The sequence below is a fragment of the Pseudonaja textilis genome, chromosome 17 (assembly GCF_049901715.1).
Source record: "Pseudonaja textilis isolate UNSWEBS1 chromosome 17, rPseTex1.2, whole genome shotgun sequence".
NCBI lineage: Eukaryota > Metazoa > Chordata > Lepidosauria > Squamata > Elapidae > Pseudonaja > Pseudonaja textilis.
The window spans coordinates 2,004,450-2,026,484 of NC_142006.1; the positions used below are offsets into that span (position 1 = coordinate 2,004,450).

The 22,035-nt window shown below is 48.6% G+C and overlaps 1 protein-coding gene across 1 annotated transcript; it reads left to right on the forward strand.

The window, feature by feature from the left end:
* Positions 1-5,754: 5,754 nt before the first annotated feature.
* PTGS1 (prostaglandin-endoperoxide synthase 1) lies at positions 5,755-19,266 on the forward strand. The gene is made up of 11 exons (XM_026712253.2): positions 5,755-5,975; positions 6,074-6,136; positions 10,337-10,453; positions 10,706-10,846; positions 11,351-11,494; positions 11,896-12,077; positions 13,591-13,674; positions 14,596-14,842; positions 15,510-15,796; positions 17,465-17,612; positions 18,599-19,266. Exons 1-11 carry the CDS (start codon positions 5,969-5,971, stop codon positions 18,955-18,957), a joined length of 1,779 nt encoding a protein of 592 aa, XP_026568038.2. The 5' UTR covers positions 5,755-5,968; the 3' UTR covers positions 18,958-19,266.
* Positions 19,267-22,035: the final 2,769 nt, after the last annotated feature.

Below are 22,035 nucleotides of genomic sequence, written 5' to 3' on the forward strand. Positions count from 1 at the left end.
TAAGTTGCTATTTTTCCTCCCACCCCAACCATCAGCTGTTCTGCTGTGCTGGGAGATTTAGATTAGCTAGATAGCAGGGAATCATTGCATTTCTTGCTTTCTAGCCAGTCTTCAGATCTTTGGCTCTGCTTTTAAGCAGAGTCAAACCTTCCTTAGGACTGAAGCTTGTGTTATTCAGTGCAGACTCACGGCAAGCAAATTTTATGTGACAGACTCAGGTAGCCAATGGCAGATAGATCTCTGAATGATTTTGTGAGCAAGTCACTCTGCCTGCCTGCTTTGCCTGATTTTGGGTAGAAGTTGCTTTTTTAAATAAAAAAAAATCAATATAAATATTTAAACCATGCAAGGAAAACGACATTCAAAGCAGACCCCAAGGCCTCTAACCCTTCTTAATACTTTAAGACTGCTACAAACCAGGACAGCATGCAAAGCAGGACCAACCGTGTGGGAACATGGCTGCAACATACCCCACATAGTTACGGCCCCCGGATTTCCCCTTCTGAAGGACTCATATCCGAGGCACATTATCTTTCTGCAAACACGCTTCAGAGAATGCAAGAAAGAAAGAAGATTTTGCTGGCACTTTCTCAAAGCACCAAATGTTGGCTCAAGCAGAGTTAGAAAGATAAATTTAGAGTTTTTAAGTTTTTTTTTTTTAAGAACAGACCCTCTTAGAAGACAGAGCCTGAATCTCCCAAGTTTCTTCTATTAACATTCACTGTTTCAGACACAGGTTTTTCTCCTGTCTACAGTTCACATGTTCCTACAAAACATCAATCCTCTCAACTCCTGAATTTGCTGAAATAAAGAATATCACACATTCCACTCAGCAATGTTGGGTTCTTTCATTTGATGTCTCGCAGGGTGAGTTTTCTGCTTGTAGGAAACATCACCTCAGGGGCGATGGACCTGATTTTAAACCTCGTTGAAATGAACCTTTTTTTTTTTCCACCTGTCCAAACAGAATCGAGTCACAGCCTTTAGGAATCACCAAGAATGATTTATTATAAGACTTTTAAGATCCCACTTCGGCATAACGTATCTCCGTTTTGGTCACCTTAAGCACTCTTGCAGAGTTGGTGAAACAAATCCCCCAGTTGGGAGAAAAAAAAAAGCTATTGTGGAAAGGGAACTTCATGAGGACAGTGGTGACACCCAAGCAGGAAAAGCCCAAAGGGAACATCAGGCCAGCCATAAAACAAACTTGCATAGGAAAAGAGATTTAAGGTAGATTTTAGGTATTGAAAGAAGCCCCCTAGACAAAAGCCAAGTAATTAAGAAAGCTAGGGAAACAAGAAAAAGAAATCCCTTACAAACAACAGGTCATGCCAAATCAGCAAAACAAATAGAGAAAAGACACGAAATAAATTCCACAGCAGACAGGAGATTGCCACCAAACAAATATAAGAAAACATTAGGATGAAACTGATAATCCAATCAAACCACCCTGCGGAGTTTACCCTCTGGCGGAAATGAAGACAACCCCTGACAGGATTTAAAACATTAAGAAATACAAACACAAGCACACACACACAAAAGGAGAAAAGGTATAAAAACCAGGGTTTATTATACAAAGATGGCTAGCCCCAGGAACGCAGACTTCTTGCTATCTCTTGCCTTCCTGAAAAATAAACCAGCTTCCAAGCAGTTGTCTGTGTCCTTGCACCGGAGCCCTCCCAGCAGGAAAATCGAATCCTCAGAAGAAAGGCATTTTCCAGCCTTTCAACACTATCAAACTGGATGTTGCTTCCAATGGGAAGTGTAGCATTCAACCCTCATTAAAAGCTTGTTATTGAAAGAAAACAGAAGTTGGGAGAATAACTATGACTTGATTTCTCTGGGTAGAAGAATCATTTACATTCTTCCAGAGTCCAACTTCCTTACTTGCTCATTCAGGACCTCTTTATGAACAATGAAAAAGGCTCAGTTTTCCTGCCCCCTGCAATGAATAGAATAGAAATAGAACTTAGAACAGAAGAATAAAATAAAATATGGAATAGAATAGATTATGGAATGGAATATGGAATAGAATAGAAATAGCAATCTCTTAAACTAGAGTAGAGTAGAATAGAATAGAGTAGAATAGAACAGAACAGAACAGAACAGAATAGAATTTTTTATTAGTCAAGTGATTAGACAAACAAGGAATTTGTCTTTGGTGCATAAGCTCTCAGTATACATAAAAGATAAGTGAAAATCATGATCATAATCATAAATACATTAATCATGAATCAAAAGATACAACACTTTTAGTGATAGTCATGGGATACTAAATAGGCAATCCAATCACACTAGGAAACTAAATCTCTCTATATAAAAGCGAAATACCCCTCACGCATCATCGCAAAATCTCCAGAACCATAAAGCCTACAAACTTAAAATTTAGCATGTATGTTCCTCTTGGCTTCTAGGTGCTCACTAAGAAAGGATTTTTTGAAATGACCATCAGAGCATTAGGATTTCATATACTATTATTAACACGCTCTGATGCTAAGGATTCTCCTCCCCACCTGAAAAGAAATCTCTTCCAATAAGCCACGCCCAGGATCCTTGTTGTCTCCTTCTTGCTCACATCAAATACTGTTTCAGCTTCCAAACAGTCCTCAACACTCACACTCTGACAGGATGCTAGCCAGGGGGATAGCTATGGATGCTGGTAGGCAGAGGCAGATATTCCCCCCTTATTTTCCTCCCCCCAAAACTTGCCCAATCACATAGTTTCATAGCGAAGCATGGGTACCCTGCTAATGTTCCAATATCTCAGGGGCTGCAAAAAAGAAGGAGGAGTCAAGCTATTCTCCAAAGCATCCGAGGGCAGTACAAGAAGTTAGAACTAAGAAGAAATTTCCTGACAGTGAGAACAATTAACCAGTGGAACAACTCCAGAAGTTGTAAATGCTCCAACGCCGGAAGTTTTCAAAGAAGAGATTGGACAACCATTTGTCTGAAACGGTGTAGGGTTCCCTGCCTAAGCAGGGGGCTGGACTAGAAGACCTCCAAGGTCCCTTCCAACTCTGTTATTGTAACATAAACGTTGGATTCAAATATGGACGTGAACTGAGGGCTACCTGTCACCCAGAGCTGTGGGAAAAAGCTGGAGCAAGACCCAGAGAAGTTAAGGAGATCCTACAATTATGGAGGAAAAAAACCCAGCTCTTGTTCCACAGAGGCTTGGTTCTATGGTTCTGTTCTACGAAAATGTTAGATTTTAGCAGGAAGGAATAACAGGACTCTGGAGGGGAGGGAAGGGAAGGGAAAAGCCCAGTAATGTGTACATTTTTACTACAGCCCCAAATGTGGTAAAAATGTTTGAATTCCTGATAGTTCAGGAGAATGACCCTGGTTTGAGTTAACTAAACACTGACTTCCTTGCAAACAGCTCTCCGCCTTAGAAATAAACAAATCCGTCCTAAGAGCCTCTTTTCTACTAATTCGCTTTATTAAGTACATGATGCTTTGTTTCATTTCTTTATTCCAAAGAAATTTCCTGTAACAGTATACTTGCTGTAAAAGCTTGCCCCAAAAGCAAGCTTATCTATTTCTCCAAGCTAACCCAACACCCGCCACCATCACCACATTTAAGGAGGCTCTGGCATGATAGAATAAAATAGTCCAATGAAGAGTTAGTGGTTTAGGCCTTTCCAAAATAAGCAAGGATTTTCTTAAAAAAAAAAAACCACAACCATTTGTGCAAAACCATTTCTTTTAAAGGCGGATGATAAACAATAGGAAAAACATGGAGAGGGAAAACGTTGACATGAGGATTTGGATTGCAAAAGAAGAAGAGAGGAGGAGGGGGAAGAAGAAGAAGAAGAAGAAGAAGAAGAAGAAGAAGAAGAAGAAGAAGAAGAAGAAGAAGAAGAAGAAGAAGAAGAAGAAGAGGAGGAGGAGGAGGAGGAGGAGGAGGAGGAGGAGGAGGAGGAGGAGGAGGAGGAGGAGGAGGAGGAGGAGGAGTACTTAAACTCAGTTTGATTTGAAAAGATTGTAAAGACAATATTTTAAAATTTAAAAACTTGGCAGGAAGAGAAAAGCTCTTTGCTGGAGCTGAAACTGAGTCAGATCAGTCCAAATAATCAGATTATTTGAAGAAACACTAGATGGATTTCTTGCAGATCACTGGGTCTTGGTGACCATGCTAGCAGAGGTGCAGAAGAGATGTTCAAATCCTGAACTCTGTAGCAGAGTAAACTCCAGAGCAGTGATCCGTATTTCACCTAAAAGGCTTAAGATTAACCAACCATCTTTTACAGTCCATCCACCATGTTTAAAGCAATGGTTCTGGACAGAGGTGGTATTCAGCCGGTTCTGACCAGGTCTGGAGAACCGGTAGCAGAAATTTTGAGTGGTTCCGAGAACCGGCAAATGCCGCCTCCGCCTGGCCCCGCCAACCCCACCTCTTCTCTGCCTCCCATCGAGTCCCAAGTAATTGGCTGGTTCTCCTTTGGTTGCCCTGCACAGGAGAATGGAGCTGGAAAGCAGGTTAGTGGGGTGGGGAGGGAATGACGATTTTACAGTGACCTTCCCTTGCCACGCCCACCAAGCCACGCCCACAGAACTGGTACTAAAAGAAATTTGAATCCCACCACTGGTTCTGGACCAGACTTCCGATGCTGCTTTCCAGATGTGCCAGCATTAACAGCTGCTGGGATCGCTGGAAACTATAGTCCCAACCGATTTGGATACCATCCACTTGGCGCACGCTATTCTGGAGTCTATCCAGAGATGCCAACCCTTTGAAATCTCCTTTTTTTTCCCCAAAAAAGCCCTGCGGCATCATTCTTTTGCTAAAACGCATTTCCACTGTTCCTCCTTAGAATTTACTGCTGGTTAGAAAGAATGCCACAAGAAAGAGAGAGTGGGAGGGAGGGGAAGAAGAGAAAGAGGTCCTTAGGCAAGGAGGATATTTCAGGCTGGGAAGGGGAAATAGATTAACAGATTAACGGATAGAGTTGGAAGGGATCTGGTAGGTCATCTAGTCCAACCCCCTGCTGAAGCAGGAGAACCTACACCATTTCAGACAACTGACTGTCCAGTTTCTTCTTAAACCCGAAGCGCCCACAACTTCTGGAGACAAGCTGTTCTACCGGTTAACAATAAGAGGAACCATATTTGCAAAATTAAAGTCTAAGTGCTATTGCTGTAACAAATTTGAATAAAAGACTACTGGATTGTGAACATTTCAAAACAAGTTGCAGCCCGTTTCAAGACAGGAATAAATTACAATTTCTCAATTTTTTCTGAAGCCGGGTTCCTGCAATATTGAAGTAGCAATAGTTCCTTGGAAAGCAGCTGAAGAACAATTGCTCCCATTGAATAACATTTTTAATTACCAAACTGACATTTTAGATAGATGACTGTGAGATGAGACCTGGTCCACATCAGAAAGAGCCGGACTCTGACAGGCGCTTAGGCTTAGCCCAAGAAAATGCTGACAACTATTTCCTTGACCTTTCAAGCAAATGACTGCAATGGATGGAAACTCATCCAGGAGAGAAGCAACTGAGAACTAAGGAGAAATTTCCTGACAATCAGAAGAATTAACCAGTGGAACAACTTGCCTCCAGAAGTTGCGAATGCTCCAACACTGGAAATTTTTAAGACGAGATTTGTCTGAAACGGGATAGAATTTCCTGCCTTGGCAGGGGGTTGGACTAGAAGACCTCCAAGGTCCTTCCAACTCTTGTCAAATCCTGTGAAAAAGCAACCTGCTCACCGAAGCATCCAGGGATTTTCCACCTTTGGATCTTCTGCCAAAGGTATTTTGCCCAGCATTGACACAAGATGCCCCCAGGCTCCTGAACCCACAGCCTAGAGTAAGCAGATGCAAAGGCTCTTGAGGAGGAGGAGGAGTTTTGGAAGAAGGTGGAGACCAGAGTTTATTGCAGAAAAAGTCCAGGAATTGCTCAGCTGCCTGGTGGAAGTAGAGTGACCCTCCCTCCCTCCCTCCCTCCTTCTCTCCCGCACTATGCACCGTAAGTTCCAGGCGAGCTCCTACCTTTCTCTCTCCCACCACACCACACCTTCCTCCCACCCCACTACCCTCAATTATTATTTCTTTCTCTGTTTCCAGGCTTGTGGACTGCCTTGGCTTTGCTGGTGGGTCTCAATGCCAGCCCAGGAAACTCCGTTTCAGGTAGGGTGAACACCCCAACTGTTTGAAACTATTGAAGCTATGCCAGAGGGAGGGCTTTGGCCACCCTCTCGCCTCAAATTGCTGCCTGTTGGTAACTCTTCAATTTGATAATAATTGCACGCAGGGCTGGGAAGGGATCTGAGGAGCTGCAGTGAATTATTTTACCTGGGTGACACACTCATCTATCTTTGAATTCCTCCAGGGGAAGTTTGCTCTGCAGTTTGGGTTTGGGGGATTGTTAAGACAGCAAATTGGAAATCGGTTCAGACTTTAAATGATGCAAATGTTATTATTATGGCACTGAGTTAGCAAAGCAAACAGTCATCCCCCCCCCTACTATCTAAGGATAGAAATACTGCTGAAGGATTTTAACAGATGCTGGGTGCCAACCTGGATTTGTGGCTGCTGAATTTCTCATTCTCCTGCCGTGCTTGCCAGCCGGATTTGTATAACTGTGTAAGTTTGGAGGTTTGTGTAGCCTAGCCTGCTCTGAATCCTGGTTGAGAAGTTTTGCAGAAAAGAGACTCTCGCTAGAGGCAGTAATTCTGAATCTCCTGGAATGTATTGTTTTCTGCCCAATTTTGCTGTGGGCTCTTTGTAAATTTTGAATAGAAGCAACAATAGAAAATACTCTCTGTTCCGGCATCTCCTTTCGTCCCATCTCTTCCCACGCAGGGCCATTTGGGATGAACATAGCTAAGAGTGGCATTGAATACATGACCCAAACCATCTCCTTTTTCTCTGCCCAAAGGTTTTTCTCCTAAGCCACATCCACATCTAGGACTTCAAGATCTGATCTTTCACAACGCCGAGGAGTTCTCAAAATGGTGCTTAAAAATCAAAGGCTCCCCAGGCCATTCTCAGCTTCCTGGATATGTCCGTGCTTAGTTCAGACCGTATCTTCGGGTCTTATCGGAACTCTGCCTTTTAAGAGGCTATAAAAGCCACTCTTTGCCCTGAGGGCTGCAGAAGATGGTAAGGTAGCCACAAGGGAAGGCCAACCTCTGTCCTGACTGCCCTGCCCCATTAGGACCCTTGTCTACCTCAGAGCACAAATATGCACCTGGATTGCAACCCGCAATAAACCCGCACATTCCCCTTCCTGCTTAAAATGCAACCGAAAAAGCATCCCGTTCCGGTCACCACAATAAAAGAAAGAGGTAGGGATTCTGGAAGGAGCACAGAGAAGAGCAACCAAGAGGATTGGGGGTGGGGCATGAAGGTTAAAACATACAAAAAAAACAGTTGCAGGAATTGGGTATATCTAATCTAATAAAGGGACAAGCAGTGGCTCAGTGGCTAAGACGCTGATTTGTCGATTTGTCGATCAGAAAGGTTGGCAGTTTGGCAGTTCGAATCCCTAGCGCCACGTCACGGAGGAGTGAGTTCCCGTTCCTCTTCCCAGCTTCTGCCAACCTAGCAGCTCGACAGCGTGTAAAAACAAAAAAAATGCAAGTAGGAAAATAGGGACCCCTTTGGTGGGAAAGGGATCAGCGTTCCGTGCGCCTTCTAAAGCGTTTAGTCGTGCTGGCCGCAGGACTACGGAGACGTCTTCGGACAGCGCTGGCTCTTCTTCGGCTTTGTGACGGAGAGGAGCAGCGCCCCCTAGAGCCGGGAACGACTAAGCACGTGTGCGCGAGGGGAACCTTTACCTTTAGTTTAGTGAAAAGAAGGACTAGGAGTGACAGGATGGCAGTCTCCCAATATTTGAGGGGCTGCCCCGGAAAGAGGAGGAAGGGGGTCAAGCTGTTTTCCTGAAGGCCAGACAAGAAAGAATGGATGGAAATGGACCAAGGAGAGAGGCAACCTAGAACTAAGGAGAAAATGTCTTAATGGTGAGAGCAATCAACCAATGGACTCACTTGTCTTCAGAAGTTGTCGCTGCTCCATCAACTGGAGGATTTCAAGAAGAGCTTGGACAACCATTAGGGTCTGGAATGGTATAATGTCTCCTGCTCAAGGTTCGACTAGAACAGCAGCCCCCAAATCTTGTCAGAGAAGGGAAGGACCAGGGGAGACAGGAGAGCATCTTCCAAGATTGGAGGGGCTGCCCCAGAGAGGAGGGGGTCACACCTAGAGTATTGTACCCAGTTTTGGTCACCGCACTATAAAAAAAGATGCTGAGATGCAAGGATGAGTGCAGAGAAGAGCAACCAGGATGATGAGGGGACTGGAGGCTAAAACATACGATGAACGGTTGCAGGAACTGGGCCTGGCTAGTCTAGGGAAGAGAAGGACCAGGGGAGACATGATAGTAGTCTTTCAACATTTGAGGGGCTGCCCCAGAGAGGAGGAGGAAGGGGTCAAGCTATTTTCTAAGGCACCTTTGAAGGCCAAATAAGGAACAATGGATGGAAACTGACCAAGGAGAGGCATTTCCTGACAGTGAGAGCAATCAACGAACGGAACAGAAATTGCCTTTGGAAATTGTGGGAGCGTCATCCTTGGAGGCTTTTCAAGAAGAGACTGGACTGCCATCAGTCAGAAATGGGGTAGGGTCTCCTGCTTGGCTGGAGAGGGTCGGACTAGATGACCTACAAGGTCCCTTCCCAACTCGGTTAATCTGTACTTCTACCTATTCCATGGAGAGAGGTCTTTCCACGGACCCAGAGGGGCATGGTTTCGTGGGCTGCCTGCACCCCGTGGATGGGGCTTAGCTTGTTTACGTGGCCCAGTTTCGGCATGCTGTGCCCCAATGCCAGAGCACAGCCTGAGTGTTGGGGTCCTGTGGACTAGAAGATCTGTGCCGTCCCTTCCATTAATTGTATGTTCTAAGAGTTGGCCTCAAGCTTATCGCAAGCCTGGATTCTGATCGTTCTTCTCCTCTCACTCCACCAGCCAAGAAATGGGCACCACCCAGAGATAAGTGGGAGATAAGAAATTTGCTTTGTGTTTTGCTATGCACACAGTAACCGAATCAACTCCAGACGGCTGGCTTTGCTAAAACAAAAAACAAAAAAATGCAGAATGGGCAGACTTCCTGGTTCGACAAGACTGAAGCTTCTAAAAAGTGGAGCTGCAGCATTAAAGCAACTTACCTGTTGCTTTCTAAATTACTGTATTGGCTGTTGTTGTTTTTAACTCAAAGTTGTGTTGGTGAAAAAAAAAAGCAAAGCAAAGCAAAGCAGACTTAGATACAATCTCAGATCTGAAGTTAATTTGCCAGTTGGTTGTTACTGTAGCTAGGGCAAATAAACAGCCTTCCATCCTTCCGGGGTCAGTAAAGTGAGGACCCAGATTGTTGGGGGCAAGAGGCTGACTCTGTAAATCACTTAGAGGGGGCTGGCAAGCACTGGTGAAGCGGGATATAAGTCTAAGCACTATTGCTGTCTGTCTATCATCCGTCTATCTATCTATCTATCTATCTATCTATCTATCTATCTATCTATCTATCTATCTATCTATCTATCTATCTATCTACTTATCTACCTACCTACCTACCTACCTACTTATCTATCTATCTATCTATCTATCTATCTATCTATCTATCTATCTATCTATCTATCTATCTATCAATCAATAATCTGCCATGGTGACACTGTGGTGAGAATGCAGTATTGCAGGCTAATTCTGCCCACAGCCAGCAGTTCGATCCTGACTGGCTCCAGGTTGACTCAGCCTCCCATCCTTCCAAGGTCAGTAAAATGAGGACCCAGATTCTTGGGGGGGGGGGGAACGGACGGACAATAGGCTGACTCTGTAAACCCCTTCGAAACGGCCGTAAAAGCCCCGTGAAGCAGTATCTAAAGGGCTATTGCTATACAAGTGTCAACTCACAAGTCAACGAGTTTCTGCTCACAAGGCTGTTTCCATTTGCAACCGAGTTGTCCAGTTTGACCAGACAATTTAACGAGGGCCAGTGATTGGCAAATAAACTGCATTTGCTGCCAGGGAAACAGACAGGGATTAAGCAGACTGAGAGAGGGAATTTTATTACATCATAGCTTCCAAATTTATTAAGAAACGAGGACAACTTCCCCATATCCCCAGGGCTAGTTATTTGAGCTTTTATTTACACAGAAGTCTTGACCGGTTGATGGATAGATCACGTTACCACACCGCCCTTCTCACTTGAGCGACGTCAAGGGATTTCTGCGGTCTGTCCATCCGTTTCGTGCCCTACCCACTTTTTTTTGCAGCAAACAAATCCCGAGACTTTGCTTCTTGACCTTCCTCACCTTCCCTTTTTTCTCCTTGCAGTGGACCCCTGCTGTTCTTTCCCGTGCCAACACAGCGGTTTGTGCGTCCGGGTTGGCACGAAGGGCTACGAGTGTGACTGTACCCGGACAGGATACTATGGCACCAACTGTAGCTCCCGTGAGTATCGCTTCTGACTCCTGTGTGCAGGTAAGGGGTGTGTGTGTGCATGTACACACACACACACACACAGATATCGAGGCACAGAACCTTCAAGTTCAGAGGCAGTCTACCTTAGTGTATCCCCCGCACTGCCCAGAACGGAGAAGCGAAGCTTCCTAGCGGTTCGTCTCCGTAGTAAATCCTCCAAATGGGACGCCTTTAGAGAAATATCTGTGGGTTTTTCTAAAAACAACGTCTCTGGGCCCCCAGCGGAGTTCTGGACGTGGCTGCACGACGCCCTGAAGCCGAGCCCGTCTTCTCTTCACTACCTCCTGACCCATTTCCGCTGGTTGTGGAGTGCCGTCAATCGGACTTTCCTCCGAGGTCTTTTGATGCGAGTGGTGTTGACCGGTGAGTGGGCTCCGATGGGCACATGCAGTGGGGGGGGGGGGATTCCAATTTTTTTTTAACTACCGGTTCTGTAGGCGTGGCTTGGTGGGCGTGGCAGGGGAAGGAGACTGCAAAATCCCCCTTCCCTCCCCACCCCACTGACCTGCTTTCCAGCTCCGTTCTCCTATGCAGGGCAACCAAAGGAGAACCAGCCGATCAGCTGGGACTCGATGGGAGGCAGAGAAGAGGCGGGGTTGGCGGGGCCAGTCAGAGGTGGGATTGACCGGTTCTCCGGACTACTCAAAATTTCCGCGACCGGTTCTCCAGAACTGGTCAGAACTGGCTGAAGACCCACCTCTGGGCACATGTCTTCGGAAAGGTTCCCCGTCCGATTGGGCTTGAGAGGCTCACCCGGCCTGGACCCCTCCTCCAGCTGGCAGTCTTGGGACCCCTCCCGCTCCCCCTACAAGCCCGCCATGCCCCCTCTCCGAATTCTCTTCCCCCTTCCTGCCTCCCGCCCTGCAGCCCGCGCCACCCTGATCCCCAGCCCGCCCACCTTCAGCGGCAACTACGGGTACCTGAACTGGGAATCCTACAGCAACCTCAGCTACTTCACCCGCATCCTCCCGCCGGTGCCCCCCAACTGCCCCACGCCGATGGGGCTGAAAGGTACTGCAGGGGGGCAGCTCTGCCAGGAGAGGGAAGAGGAGGAGGAAGAGGAAGAGGGAGGGGACAGGGAGGGGGAGGAGGAAGTGGAGGAGACGGTGAGAGGGAGACGAAGAAGAGGAAGAGGAGAAGGGGAGGAGAGGGAGCGGGGAGGAGGGGGAGAGGAAGGGGGAGGCAAAGGAAGAAGAAGAGGAAGAAGAAGAGGAAGAGGAGGAGGAGGAGGAGGATGAAGAGAGGAAGAGGGACCGGGGAAGAGGGGAGGAGATGACATGGAGAAGGAGGGGGAGGAAGAAGAGGCGGAAGAGGGAGGGGGAGGGAGGGGGGGACGAGGGGACAGGGGGACGAGGGGACTGGCACACGCCAAGAGACCAGGCTCGGGCAGGGCTGTCCTCTCTACCCCACAGGACCCCCGGAGCTGCCAGGAGCCGAACTGGTGGCGGAAGAACTTTTGCTGCGCCGGACTTTCCATCCAGACCCACAAAGGACCAACCTGATGTTCGCTTTCTTCGCCCAACACTTCACGCACCAGTTCTTCAAGACGTTCGGGAAGATGGGGCGCGGATTCACCCGGGCTCTGGGCCACGGGGTGAGGAGGGGAACGGGGAGGGAGGCGACTTTAATCTGCCCAGGTTAACATCAACTTGGCGGAGAGGCTGTTGTGGGCAGATCCTGAGGTGGGGAAAGGCCATGCTTAGCACCCCCCAAAAGAGAAATTTGGAGGCCTGATGGGGAAACTCCTGGGGAGGGCAGGTCCCAAGCCCCCGGAATTGATTCAAGGGTCCCCCAACATTTCTGGGGGGGGGGAGGGTGCTTCAGGGGTGGGATTCAAATTTCTTAATCGGTTCTGTGGGTGTGGCCTAATTTGTGGGTGTGGTTTGGTGGTCATGTGACTGGGTGCTCATGGTTGCTGACTGGGCATGGCTTAGTGGTCATGTGATTGGCTAGGCGTGGCTTGTATGTAAATATTGTAAATATGTAAATATTGATTTTTTTATAAAAAAAGAGCAACTTTTACCCAAAATCAGGCAAAGAGGCAGGCAGATTGACTTGCTCACAGAATCCCAGATTCACTCAGAGATCTATCTTTCTGCAATCTGCTACCTATCACATAAAATTTGCTTGCAAGCAAACTCATAAAATTAACTCACAACACACCATATATGTAAATATTGATTTTTTTTTATAAAAAAGAGCAACTTTTACCCAAAATCAGGCAAAGAGGCAGGCAGATTGAGTTGCTCGCAGAATCACAGATTCACTCAGAGATTTACCTTTCTGCCATCTGCTACCTGAGTCTGCACTGAAAAATAGAAGCTTCAGTCCTAAGGAAGGTTCAGCTCCGCTTTTAGATTAGCTGGAAAGCAAGAAATCCAACGATCTAAACCTCCCGGCACAGCAGAACAGCTGATGGTCAGGGGTAAAAAAAAAGAAAAATAGCAACTTACCAAAAATTTAGGCGAAGGCATGAGGCAGGCAAGTTGGATGGTGCACATGCCAGGTAAGGAATGGGTGGGCGGAGCGGGGCCAGGCAGTAGTGCGATTTGCCTGTTTCCAAACAACGCAGAATCATAACAACCGGTTCTATACAACGGGTCCGACCAGGTAGAATCCCACCCCTGGGATGCTTGGCTTAGTCCACCCTAGTGTCACCGGCTGGTCTTGAAAGGAAGCAAGCACCAACAAACAGCGTGGATAAAAATAATTCCTTCCTTCTCCCAACAGCAACCTAAAATGATTAACAAACACAACCTGGTCTTCTGCGTTTTCTTGTGAAAGCTTTGCCACAAAACACACCTCCGGGAAATTATCCTCAAAAGTCCAAGCAGCTTTTTGCAGAAAGGGAAAAAAAAAATGTGCCCGGTGGACCATAAACCACAAAAGAGCAGCTGGGGATGAGGGTTTATAGAGTTTCCTTCCACCCTTCCCCTGTGTCTGGTCCTCTCTCGGCCCCGCCCTCCAGTAACTTCTCAAACTTTTGAGATTATTGAATCCTCTCTCTCTCTCTCTCTCACACACACACACACACACACACACACGCTCGCACAGACGCCAAGGAGGGAAAGAAATGACTCACCTGTTATGCCGGCTCTTTCCTGCAGGTGGATCTGGGCCACATCTATGGAGACAACCTAGAACGCCAACATCAGCTGCGCCTCTTTAAGGATGGGAAGCTGAAATACCAGGTAAGAAAGTTGAACAAAACTCCCTTGTAGCCCGAGAAAAATCTTTTAACGCGGAGGAAAAGTTTGGGCCAGACCATGGATTTCATTCCACCCCTCCACCCCTCTTTGGGGGGGGCACGCTGGCAGATGCCCCACGCTTTCACAATCCTCCCCATTTGATGGACCACTCTGTCTGTCTCGTTCCCAGCCAGCAGGGGATGATGGCAGGTGGAGTCCAGGATGAAGAAGAGTCTGACAGCCCCCCTTGTCTACCTCCTCTCTACTTTAGGGGGATTTAGCAACGGGAAGGGCCCACCTTTGCCTGCCCAGATGTGCTTCTTTGCAGTAAATAAAACACAATGCAATAATGTGTAAGAGCAAACCCTGAAGCTAAGAATCTTTAACAGATTAACAGAGTGGGAAGGGACCTTGTAGGTCATTTAGTCCAACCCGCCACCCAAGCAGGAGACCCTAACACCATTTCTGACAGAGCTGTTGTGGTTAGCCGGCAGCCGGTGTAGACGGCTGAGGAAAGCAAAGACTCAGATGAGGGGCAAGGACCATTAGGGAGTGGGGGGCTGCCTTCAGAGATTGTGGGGGGCTGGCAGCAGCGATGAGGAGGTTCCCGAGGAGCCTGTGCCAAGGGTGCGTGTGTGTGCAGGGTTGCTCGCAGGAAAGAGCAGCTACAACAGCACGGGTGAGTGGTTAAAATGCAGCATTGCAGGCTAACTCTGCCCACTGCCAGCAGTTCGATTCTGATCGGCTCAAGGTTGACTCAGCCTCCCGTCCTTCCGAGGTGGGCAAAATGAGGACCCCCGATTGTCGGTGATAATAGGCCGACTCTGTAAACGGCTTAGAGACAGCGGTGAAAGCACTACAAAGGGGCACACAAGCCTAAGGGCTAGTGCTAAGTGTCATCCTTTGCTCTTCTCCCCCCCTCAGCTGATTAAGGGAGAGATGTACCCCCCAACAGTGATGGAAGCCGCCGTGCACATGATCTACCCGCGAGGCACCCCTCCGGAGCAGAGGTTTGCCATGGGCCAGGAGGTCTTTGGTCTCCTCCCGGGCCTCCTGATGTACGCCACCCTCTGGCTGCGGGAGCACAACCGTGTCTGTGACTTGCTGAAGCAGGAACACCCCACCTGGGATGACGAGCAGCTCTTCCAGACCGCCCGGCTCATCCTGACAGGTGGGTGGGGCTGCAGGGAGTCATAGGAATTCGGCCTTTACAGGAAGTCCCAAACCGGCGACGTTGTGAACTCATAAAATGTTTCTATGGTGGGTTTTTTTTTTTTGAAGAGTTGCCAACGGAAAGCGGGGTGGGAGGGGTTTTGAAAGGGCAGTGCGGCAGCTCGGAAACAGAAAGTGCATTCCATAGATAGTTTTTCAAAGATAGTAACTCGGCGACCCAAGTTTCCGCCGTGCAAATATCTAACTGGAGAGCTTGATTGATGACTCTGGGCTACGGAGGGGTCCCATTGGAGAATACGAATTAGGATACACCCAGAGGGGTGGGGGGGCGTGGGGGGAAAACCAGGGTCAAGGGTGACAATGGATGATGTCGGCTACACCCAGGCAGTGCCGGACATGTTAACTCCTTTTGAAGTTTTGGAAGTTTGGCTCGAGACGCATGATTTAAACGGGCTTAACCGCCAGAATCCTGACAGCTACGTGAATAAGCTATTATTTGACTACCATCCCAGCTCGTTCGCTGTTTCAGAAGGTATTGTAGATGCCTTCACAGCCACAGGCTATTTCCAACTTGAGTTGTCGCCTTAAAAAATTGGCCGCGGCTACAAGGGAGCCTCCGTGGCGCCTCTCACAGGTGTTTTCCCTCCACCCTCCGCTCTTTCCAGGTGAGACGATCAAAATTGTCATTGAGGATTACGTCCAGCATCTCAGCGGCTACCACCTGAAGCTGATGTTTGAGCCCGAGCTTCTCTTTGGGACCCCGTTCCAGTACCAGAACCGCATCGCCCTGGAGTTCAACCAGCTGTACCACTGGCATGCCTTAATGCCAGATTCTTTCCAGCTGCCAGACAGAGAATACACTTACGACGAATTCCTTTTCAACAACACCATTCTGACCCAGTACAGCCTAGAGACCCTGGTCGAGGCCTTCTCCAAACAGCGAGCGGGGCAGGTGGGTCAGTGGCCAGAACTGGGGGCGCGAGAGGGGGGTGGGTTCCAGACGGCCTTTTGTTTGTAGCATGCGATGCCTCAGTGCCAGTCCACAGCCTGGGTGTTGGGCACCCCTGGACTAGAAATGCGCCAACTTCTGAGCAAACTTTATCTCCTACTCAGAAAGTCCCATTTGACATTTCACGACCCAACTAAAGTACATCATCAGTGCATACCAAAAGGAGGCCAAGCACCAGATGGGCTAGCCCAGGGGTAGGGAAACTTGGCTTTTGGATCACTTATGGACTTCAACTCCCAGAATTCCTGAGGGAGCCATAAAAGGCTCCCCATCCCTGGCCTGCTGGTTTTTCACTTCTGGGGGACATATTCTTTATATATTCTTTCTATGTCCTACGTTTGTATAATTAAACAGTCCCATTCAAGTCAAAAAATGGATTTCCCCCACAACTGAAAAACCAGTCGGCCAGGGATTGGGGAACCTTTTCGGGAATTCTGGGAGTTGAAGTCCATAAGTGATCCAAGAGCCAAGTTTCCCTACCCCTGGGCTAGTCTAAAGAAAATAAGGACTAGGGGGGGCATGATAGCAGCCTTCCAGTATTTGAGGGGCTGCCACAAAGAAGGAGGAATCAACTTATTTTTCCAAAATACCACCAGAAGGAATGGGTGGAAACTAATCAAAGAGAGAAGCAACCTGGAATTAAGGAAAAATTTCCTAACAGTGAGGAGGACAATTAACCAGTGGAACTGCTTGCCACCAGAAATGGTGGGTACTTCATCCCTGGAGGTTTTTAAGAAGAGACTGGACAGCCACCTGTCTGAAATGGGATAGGTTTCTCCTGCTTGAGCAGTGGGGGGACTAGAAGACCTCCAAAGGTCCCTTCCGTCTCTATTCTGGTTGATCTAAGTTGCCTCTTTCCCTTCTCTTTTCTTAAAGAGGGTTTGGGTAACAGGTAAGGTCTCCCTCGTTCCTCTTTGTTGGTTTTTTTTTAAAGATCTCATTTGTCACTTATTTGGGGGCATTGAAATGAAATTTATCCAAAATGCCCCCCTAAAAGGGGGGAAGGGGGGAACCTTTGCTCTGTCCAGAGCTGAAGGATTTTTGTGGCTTCCTGTTTCAAGCGCAGGCAAGTCGCTGATGTTCTGCTGGAAGTCTCAGGTTACAGATCAAAATCAGAATAGAACAGAGCTGGAAGGCACCTTGGAGGTCTTCTAGTCCAGCCCCCTCTCAAGCAGGAGATCCTATGTCATTTCAGACAAGTGGCTCTCAGTCTCTTCTTAAAACCCCCAGGGTTGGAGCATTTACAACTTCTTGTGGCAAGCTGTCCCACTGGTTAATTGTCCTTCCTGTCAGAAAGTTTCTCCTCAATTCCAGGTTGCTTCTCTCTTTGATGAGTTTCCATCCGTTGTTTCTTGTCCTGCCTTCAGGGGCTTTGGAGAATAAGCTGAGACCCTCCTTTTCCATGGCAGCCCCTAAAATGCTGGAAGGCTGCTCTCGTGTCTCCCCAGTCTTTCATTTCTCTGGACCAGCCAAGCCCAAATCCTGCAGCCGTTCTTCGTCTGTTTTATGAAGGGAAATACTGTTACTTCCTAGATCTAGAGACGCGCTTTTATCGAGCATTTTTTAAAAAACTGTCCTTGACAAAGGACCTTCTTTGGTTCTCCTTTTCAGATTGGCGGGAAGCCAAATATCAACAAGAACCTTCTGAAAGTGGCAATTGGAACAATCAAGGAATCACGGCTGATGCGTTTCCAGCCTTTTAATGAGTACCGAAAGAGGTTCCATCTTAAGCCGTACACGTCCTTCCGGGAATTGACAGGTACTATCCTCAGAAAAATATCTCAAGGTCACTGAAGTGTCCTTGAGCCTTCTTGAGAAAAAAAAACTGGCTTGCCCATATTGGGTGCAAGAATGAGGACGTGTTGTAGCCTGTTGGTCCCTCCGGCCACTGAATCAGAGAAAGAGGCGGCATGGGAGTTAGGGTCATCATCAAGGCAACCTGGGAGCTCTGAGGGGGAAGAGGGAACGGAGCTGGGAGAGGGAGGGGGGAGAGGGAGGGAGGGGGAGAGAGGGAGGTAGAACCTGGGCCATCCTTCAGCCCTCAGATGGAGAGTCAAGAGCCCCCAGGTCTGGAGGTGGCTGATGAGGAAGAGGAGGAACAGCTGGGTCCAGTGCCTGACACACGGATGCACAAAATGCAGAGGAGAGGAGGGCAGTGGAAATCTATGGGCCGGTCCTTGGGACCGAAGAGCCACTGCTGCTAGCGAAGCCCCCACCTCAGCTCTGGGGATAAAAGGCAGGGGGCAGAGATGAATAGATGGGGCAGACAACTATTTATCTTCTGGCCAGACAGACTTGTTAGCCCGTGGTGAGAGAGAAACGTTTTGCCGTGGCTGCTGGCGCTCCTGATAAAAGAATAATTAAAACTACAGAGGGTTTGTCGTGTTTTGGGGAGCTCGGTCAGGACAGAACATGCCTCTACCTGGAAAGTTAAACGGGACGTCCTGAGTTTGCTTCTGAAGATGAATTTGTGGGGATGACAGGACAAGATGACCAGAGGAAAAGTTCTTTGAGGGCTTGTCCGATTGGACATGTCCAGTTGTGTGGCTGGAGCAATGCCTTCCACCCTGAAGCGTTGGTTGAGCATTGAAAAACATCGACGGATCCCTTCCTTCCAAAGCGGCCCTTCCATAGTGCGCGGAGCAGTTGGAAAGCCAAGTGCAGGCACGGAAAACTTTGTAGGCCCTTGATGAGAGCTGAGATACTTCACTTCCTGATTTCTCGCTTTCCTTTGCTTGGTTGCAGATGACGAGAACATGGTTGCCACGCTGGAAGAGCTGTATGGAGACATCGACGCCCTGGAGTTCTTCCCCGGCCTGTTGGTGGAGAAGACCTACCCCGACAGCATCTTTGGACAAAGTATGATTGAGATGGGGGCTCCCTTCTCCTTGAAGGGGCTCCTGGGGAACCCCATTTGCTCCCCTGAATACTGGAAGCCCAGCACTTTTGGAGGGGCCTCCGGCTTCCAAATCGTGAACACGGCGAGCTTGCGGAAACTGGTCTGCCTCAACGTGCAACGGTGCCCCTACGTGGCTTTCCAGACGCCCGATCTTGGAGAGGCCGAAGGCTCCGAGGAGAAGACGCGGCCTTCGACGGAGCTCTAACCGAGCTCCCTTAGGTTGAGTTACACAGACAGCCCTCGACTTACAGCGCTTCGCTTAGTGGCCGCTCAAAGTTGCGGCGGCACTAAGAACGGTGACTTTGTGAGCCCTTTCCTCGCATGCATGACTGTTGCAGCATCCCCCCCCACGGTCACGCAATTTGCATTCGGACACTTGGCGATGGACTCATAGTTACGATGCTCGCGGTGTCCCGGCCTCCTGGCCTTCTGACAAACCGGGTTCATTTTAACAACCGTGTGACTCGTTTTACCAACCGGCAGCGACTCACTTAAACGAACGTGGCCAGAAAAAGTTGTGTGTTTTGGGCTCAGTGGAAGGAAAATGAGTGTGTGTGTGTGTGTGTGCGTGGATGTGCGGCCTGTCTCCCTCGGCTTGTAGCCTAGCCCCCTCCTCACGTTTTGCAAACGCCTTTGGGGATCCTATCCAGGGAGGAGAGGAAACAGCGGCCTAACCGTCTGTGGAGAGCCTAATCTAAGTTAGAAGAGGCAACTGAGTCTCCGTTTGCTTTGACGCTCGAAATGGTCAGTGTAGCCTTTCTTTCTGTCTTCAGCATCCAAACTGACATTTTGGGAGGGGGACGGGGGACGGGTGCCCATCTTGGCCGCTATGGCAGTACGAATCTGCCTGCATCGAATTGGGTTGCATTCCCAGATAGTAGCTGCCTCCAGGAAGGAAAGGAGGTCTAAAAAGGTAAGAGGAAGGAAGGAAGGAAGGAAGGAAGGAAGGAAGGAAGGAAGGAAGGGGAAAAAGTGAAAGAAAGAGGGAGAAAAGGAAGAAAGAGAGGGGAGGGAGGGAGGAGGGAAGGAAGGGAGAGAGAAGGAAGGAAGGAAGAAAGAAAGAGGGAAGGAGGGAAGGAGGAAGAGGGAAGAAAGGAAGGAAGGAAGAGAGATGGTAGAAAGAAAGAAAGAAAGAAAGAAAGAAAGAAAGAAAGAAAGAAAGAAAGAAAGAAAGAAAGAAAGAAAGAAAGGACAGAGAGAGGAAAGAAAGAAAACGAAAGGAAAAAAGACAAAAGCAAAATATAACATATAATCACGTAGCACCTATCCCTTCTTCACTCTTTAAATTTTAACTTTACCACAACAACCCTGGATTTCAAGCCCCCTTGTTCAAAGTTTGTGTTCTTTTCTCTGCTAAAAAAAACACACACACACGCAACGAAAGGGCCACTCTCTGTGTGCATGTGTGTAAAACTCACTCCTGTGCGGCTGTGGGGCAGAGAAAACACAACCTGGGTCCCTTGGATTCTGGAAAGGCCCAAACCGGATGGATTTCTCGCCCCAAGGCAAAACACCCTTGGTTTTGGGCGCAGGCCGATCCCTGCCACCCTCTGGGGATGCTACCGTTCAGCTCCCATTGTCCGCATCCCCGCATTCGGCACGCTGGCTGGGGAGGAGGGAGCCTCCTCCATTCGGAGGGCCCAGCTGGGCCCAGCTGCTGCAACGTGGGCTCCAGGGGTTTGTCTGCACAGCTGCTTAGGCTTCACTTCCAGCTGGGAAGACGCAGATGGACGTAAACAAAGGTTTAGCGCTCGAGTCAACGGATGACACACGTAAACTCATGTTTTACCGCATGAGTCACGGATGCTCGGGGGGAGTGGGGGGCGTGGGGGCGGGGGAGAGAGAGAGCCCCCATCTGCTCTGAACTCAGCAACTCCCCTCCTTGCCCGACCCAGAGGAAGCTCCAAGCAGACGGATTCCGGCTTTTGCTTCCTGGCATTGTAGGACTCATAAATCATGGATAAACACGCAAAGCTGCTGGGAAAGTGAGCATTCAGCAGAACGGGTGAAGTTCAGCTCTTGGCTTGCACAGAAATTGTTCCTATAAACACTGGGGCGTTCCCCCCCCCCCTGCACACACACACACACACACACACACACACACACACACACACACGCTCCACTTCTCTGGACTGGATCCACAAAGCCCAAATGCAGCCTCTCTTGCCTTCACCAGAGGAAATCTGGTCGCGCAGCCAGCAGTTTTATGTGGTCCGCCAGGAAGAGCCAGGAGGAGGTGGGGGGGGCTGCCTAGGCTTGCCGGGTGGCCGAACGGGGCCCAGGACGAGAGGCTGAGGGACCACGCTGAATATTTGTAGCTGGGGATCGATAGTGAAGGGTCCTTGATGCTGTCTCAGCTGGGCAGTTTTCTTGCAGACGTTTCATGACCCAACTAGGTAACACCATCAGTGCTAGAAGGGAGGGGAGATTGTGGTGGTGGTGGAGGAGGAAGAAAAGGAGGAGGAAGAAAAGGAGGAAAAGGAGGAGGAGAAGGAAGAAAAGGAGGAGGAAGAGGAAGAAGAAAAGGAGGAAGACTACTGCGAAGTCCTTGTTCCTAAGCTTGAGTTTCTTGCACATTTCATTACCTGACTAGATAACACCATCAGTGCTAGAAGGGAGGGGAGATTGTGGAGGGGAGGAGGAGAAGGAAGAAGAGGAAGAGGAGGAGGAGGAAAAGGAGGAGGAAGAAAGGGAGGAAAAGGAGAAGGAAGAAAAGGAGGAAGAGGAGGAGGAAAAGGAGGAAGAAAAGGAGGAAAAGGAGAAGGAAGAAAAGGAGGAAGAGGAGGAAAAGGAGGAAGAAAAGGAGGAAAGGAGGAGGAGAAGGAAGAAAAGGAGGAGGAAGAGGAACAGGAAGAAGAAAAGGAGGAAGACTACTGCGAAGTCCTTGTTCCTAAGCTTGATTTTCTTGCACATTTCATTACCCGACTAGATAACACCATCAGTGCTAGGACGACGATGACTGTAGGGTCCTGGGTGCTCTCTGAGCTTGGCAGTTTTCTTGCAGACGTTTCATGACCCAAACTAGGGAACGTCATCAGCGTTAGCACTGATAGCGTTACCTAGTTGGGTCATGAAACGCCTTCGAGAAAACCACCAAGCTCAGGCGTCACCAACCATTCCTGAAGGACGCGAGGTGCTTTATTTCTTCACTGGAAGCTCCTGGATTAGGAGGAGCCTCGCAGCCAAGTGTTGCAGTGTGAAGCATTCTCCGTTTAAATCTGTTTAAAGCAGCAACTCGGAACCAAGGAGAAATTTCCTGACACTTAGTACAATTAGCCAGTGG